This window comes from Pteronotus mesoamericanus, unplaced genomic scaffold, assembly GCF_021234165.1.
Source record: "Pteronotus mesoamericanus isolate MK-2021 breed Mesoamerican mustached bat unplaced genomic scaffold, CSHL_Meso_final contig_177, whole genome shotgun sequence".
Lineage (NCBI taxonomy): Eukaryota > Metazoa > Chordata > Mammalia > Chiroptera > Mormoopidae > Pteronotus > Pteronotus mesoamericanus.
Window position 1 is genome coordinate 64,527 of NW_026555073.1, and position 5,315 is coordinate 69,841.

At 56.0% G+C, this 5,315-nt stretch overlaps 1 protein-coding gene across 1 annotated transcript; it reads right to left on the reverse strand.

Annotated features, from left to right (window-relative positions):
- Positions 1-3,701: 3,701 nt before the first annotated feature.
- On the reverse strand, positions 3,702-4,157 carry LOC129065320 (ubiquitin-conjugating enzyme E2 D3-like). Its single transcript, XM_054566589.1, has one exon. The coding sequence runs from the start codon at positions 4,155-4,157 to the stop codon at positions 3,702-3,704; it is 456 nt and encodes a 151-aa protein (XP_054422564.1).
- Between the last annotated feature and the right edge of the window lie 1,158 nt (positions 4,158-5,315).

A 5,315-nucleotide genomic window follows, 5' to 3' on the forward strand; every position in this document is an offset into this window, starting at 1 on the left:
ACACATACAGAGGATGTAAAGACACAGGGAGAAGACGGACATGTCCCGCCCAGGAGGGAGGCCAGGAAAAGCTCCTTCCTGCCCAGCTCTCAGAAGGAGCCAACCCCAAGTACACGCGGACCCCAGATTTCCTGGCCACCACAACTGTGAGCAGATAAATTGTGTTGTTTAAGTCACCCATTCTATGGTATTTTGTTATGGCAAACCTAGCAAACCAACACACCTACCTTTACTCAGAGTTCTCTATTCTGGTCCTGTTATTGTAGACAGTCAGTAGGAGAGCCGGGGAATCGCCCTCATTGGCCAAGATGGCGCAGGGGGCAGTTCTTACACAGAGGGTCCTAAAGGCAGGAAGATGAATGGACAGGGCCCGAGCTTAGCCAAGGGAAGCAGGACAATTGCATAGAAAAATCCCATCCCTCCCCCGTCCCAATAAGAACCTCAGGCTGGAGCAAGAAGGGGGGCTGGTCTTTGAGACAAGAGTCCACCATTCTCTCAGGCCCTAGCACCTGAATAAACCTCTCCTTTTGCACCCGCACCTGCCTCATGAGTTTGGCTTTCTTTGTGGCAGGCAGCAGAGCGCTCACTTGCTTGGTTACAGTTGCTCATCTTTTCTCAGCTGAACTGCCGCACAATTCTCCTAAAAGCTATCTGAGTTTCTGAAAATCCGGCGAGTTGCCTCTTTCCCACACCACCCTCCAGCCTGCCGCAAACGAGCACCCTGATCTCACGAAGGCCGCGTCTGCAACATCTGTCCTGTCTGCCCTGTCGCCTGCGCCTTCACTCACACCCCGTCACTCAGACCCGGATCATCTCTCACGTGGAGCCTCCAAATACCTTCCCACGGGGCCTGCCTATTTGAGCAGCCTCTTGCACTTTGAATTCTGACCGCGTCACTCTGCGGTTCCCAGTATTGAACGGTCCTTTCTCGCCTCTGGGGTCAAGTCTGCGGTTCTGTTTAGCATGGCACCTCCGCTCATGCACGGTGAGGCCTCGACCTGCCCCCCAATACTCGGTGGCGCGGTCATTCTGAAGGTGAATGAAGAGACACAGTGTCCTTTCTCCTCCTGTTCTCCCTGTGAGCGTGTCCTTCCATCCACCACGCTCTTCTGTCCCTTCTCCACTTGATGAGCTCTCACCCGTTCCTCTGGGCTTAGCGCCCGTGTAGGTACCTCATGCCGCTGCCCCTTCCCCTGCCCACGCCAGCGGGGGGTGGCTTTCGGTGTCACTCGCTAAACAGAAATGGAGAGGATATGCATGAACACTTCCAAAAATGCCTGTCAAACAAGACGTGCTCTACGAAAGTTCGCCATTCTTACCATTGTGCGGCAATAAATCCCTGCTTTGTTTGGACCATGACTATAAGCATTAAATAATCTGGGAAGCTTGTTCACCCAGTTACCTAAGGCAAATTTGGGGAGAGGAGGGGAAGGGTCGATGTAATATAATGCTTTATAAATGTTGTCTTGATCCACTGTCTTTCACCTGAAAGCTTTCATTCATTTTTAAAGTAGTTTACATTTTATTTATTTTTTAATTTTAGGGGTTTATTTGAGCAAAACTTTATTTGAATCAGGCAGCCCCAAATTGGAAGGGGTGAGGAGTGAAGCCGAGAGCTCTGACCAGATCACTGGGGAGAAGTAGGAGGGGCCATAGGAGGGGGTTGCCTGAGGCATGGAATTAAGGGCTGGAAGATTTCAGATCGAAGGAGGGTAGACTCTGGCTGTCAGGCCGTCTTCCCCGAGGATGCCTGGGTGATGGAGCCGCAGCTGCCTGCGTGTCCCACAGGACGGTGTTTTCCATGGGAGAACGAACTCCGGGCACAGCCTAGGGTCCGGCTGGCCTGGCCGAGCGGGGCAGGGGTTTCCTCTTTGGGGGTCCTGCAGGGGACGGGCTCTGAGGCACAAGCCTGCCCTCCTTCCAGCATTGGGCAGCTTTCATATCTTTATGTTTTTTTTATTTTGTACACTACCTTATAGAAATAAGATAATTAATAACTAACAGGGGGAATGATAGAACTCAGGAGGTAAAGATTTTAGCCTTCATTGATAGGCCTAAGTGACTAAAGCTGTCACAAAAGAGTAAAAGAGTTCAACCTTAATGGATAGGCTTAACTAACTAATGCATGTGGAAAGCCGTTATTCCAACATTGTGTAGCTTTTGACTAAAGACTCCTTTCCTTTCTCCCCAAACCTCTGCCTCCGGAATTTGGTGGAGCTGCTCAGTCACAGCACTCCAGGGACAAGAGTGGGAAGGGACGCTTTCGTACAGAAAAGGATGAAACTCAGTAAGAAGTTTCTTCTCTTTTTCTTTTTTTAAATTGCATTTATTGGGGATGACTCTGGTTATACAGGTTTTGGCGTACACTTCTGTAACACACCATCTGAATGGGGTCGTCTGTGTTTACTCCCCCGAGTCCAGACTCCCTCCATCGCTGTGCATCCCCCCTTTACCTTCTTCTACTGCATCTCCCCCACCCCCTTCCCTCTGGTAATCACCATACCGCTGTCTGTGTCTCGGGGGTTTTTTCCTTCATCCCTTCACCTTTTTTGCCCAGCTGCCAAATCCCTTTCTCTCTGACAACCGTCATCTGCTCTCCATCTATGAGTCGGTCCCCAAATTCCTTGTTAGTTCAGGTTGTTCATTTGATACCACGTGAGTGAGATCATACGGCAGTTGCCTTTCACCCCCTGGCTTATTTCACTGAGCACTGTGTTCCCCAGGTCCCTCCGTGCTGTCACGGAGGGTAAGATTTTTTCTTTGCTCACAGCCACGTCCCACTCCACTGTGTAAGGGCCCCAGAGTTGTTGTATCCACTCATCTGCTGATGGGCACTTGGGCTGCTGGTAAGGATCAGCTCCTGTAAACAGGGGTGTCCTGGGAAGCGGGGCACAGCGCACGGTGCGCAGGGGGCCGACTGCTCCAAAGGGGCGGGCTGCAGAGTGGGAGGCGGGGGATTCTGGGAACAGAAAACATTGATTTATTTTGTAACAGCTCCTCATCCACCTAATTTTTGTCCACTTAAATTTAGACCTCAGAGTAGATGGGTTAATATGAATCTGGGTCAAAAACAAAACAGCTGAAGACACAGGTTCTTCCGAATAAAATAGGTACCTGATAAGCTCTCTAATCTTCACCCGGTTTTTCCTCACCATCGTCCGCTCTAAAGGGCTCACCCTACACACACCACCCCCCCGGTTCTTGCTTTCCCGTCTTGAATCCGGGCAGCAGGCTTTTAGTGAAATGTTGGCTAAAACTGGTCTCTCTCACACTCACGGATCCCCTAACCTGGCTCCACGCCATGCCTCCCCCTCCCCCAACCTGGCCCCACCCCCTGCCTCCCCCTCCCCCAACCTGGCCCCACCCCTGCCTCCCCTCCCACACTCCTGCCCCACCCCATGCCTCCCCCTCCCCCTACCTTGCCCCACCCCATGCTTCCTCCACCCCCCACAGACCCCCTGATGTGGCAGGTGTGCAACCCCCATGCCTCCCCACCTCCCAACCTTGCCCCACCCCCATGCCTCCCCCACCCCCAACCTGGCCCCACCCCCTGCCTCCCCCCCCACACGCCCTCATGTGGCAGGTGCGCACCGTGTGCCCAGAAAGATGGGGAAACGACGCTTCCCAGAGAGCAGTCACAAGACAGCCGATTCGGCAACCAGGTGTTTTATTAAGGTGATGGTTGGTCATTTACTTTTCACTCACATCGCATATTTCCTGGTCCAAGTTCGGGCCATGGCATTATAGGCGTCCCTATCCGTTAAGTAGGTTCTTGCAATGGATGGGACCAAGGGGTCATCAGGGTTGGGGTCGCACAGCATGGAGCTTATAGATATCAGGACTTTGGATATGGAGAGTGCAGGGGACCACTGGGACTTGAGGATGTCCAGACAGATAAACCCTCGTCTGCTGATGTTGGGGTGGTAAATTGGGGTGGTGAAGGTAATGCGTGGGGGTCTGAAAGGGTAATCGCATGGGAAGCGAATGCTTAGAGAAAAGACCCCTCCCTCGTACGGACTGTCGTTTGGGCCCGTGATGGCGCCCTTCCAAATGAATATGTCTTCACCCACCGGCCCTGCCGAGCACAGGGGAGGGGGGTCCTTGGTAATGTCCCTCAGTTCCTTGTTCAGGCGCCTAAGAGCGTTGGACTGGTCCATGGGAACGGGCCGTGTCGCGGCGTCCTGCAAGGGACAAGGGGGACCACGGGTCAGGGGGACCGTGGGGGAGGGTGGGCGTGGGTTCCGGGGCCACGGGTTAGAGGGGCAGCCACCCCCCAGGTCGGTGGGTCAGGAGGCCGAAGGCGGGCTGCGGGTGTGAGGCGGGTGTCGGGGGACAGGGCCGGGGGGGCGGGGGGAGGAAGGGACCGCTGGGGACCCGGCTGGACCTAAGGGGCCACTGCTCACCTGTGTTCCGCTGGTCCCTGGCTCCTCCATCGCGGGCTCCTGCATTGCTGGCTGCACCTGGAATGTCTCCCTCTGCGTCTGAGCCCCAAGGCGGCGCTGACTGTAGGCACTGCTGTCCCCTGACAGGACCTACTACTCCTGCCGGCCGCCTGCCTCCGCCCTCAGCTCTGCCGTACACAGTGGTTGCCTGGAGACGGGAGGGGAGCCGTTATGTGATGTCATAGGGCCCGTGGATGACATCAGCAAGTCGGTGGAAGGGGCGGGGCCAGGGGAGAGGGGACTTGAATGAGAGGGTTTGGGGTGGGAGGGACCATGGAGCAGAACGGCGAGGGGGGGCAGAGTGGGAGGGACCATGGAAGGCAATGGGGGGTGGAGGGGCAGGGGGTCCTTGGAGGGGGATTGGAGGTGGGACCCAGGGGGGGCTGATGGATGGGGAGGCAGGTGAGAGGCCTGGGAAGGTGAAGGGGGCAGGGTGGAAGGACCCCGGCTCCCTGGCTGGCTCAGTGCGGGCGCCCTGCCTGGTTAGTGGGGTCCCAGGCCCCCCTTTCTCCCACTGAGAGTCATCCAAAGGAACAAGGGCGGTTGCATGCATCCCCCACCCGTCCGTCGCCCAGACTCACCCCGAGAACAGGCCACCCCCAGGCTTTGAGCTCATCCCTCTCCCTGCCACCCTCATTCCTGAGCTCGCCCCCCGTCTATGGACACAAAAACAGAGCCCCCCGGAGCCCCCGCTACCCCCCCCCAGATGTCGCCGCAGCCCCCGAAGAAGCTTTAACAGTGCGTGTGGCGTTGCGGAGCACAAGATCTGCCAACACGAGGACCGCAAACCGCAAACCGCAAACCATGTTCGCCCGAATGACAGGTGCGCCCCGCGGCTCGCCCCAGGGGCCGGGGGAGACACGGAGAGAGGGC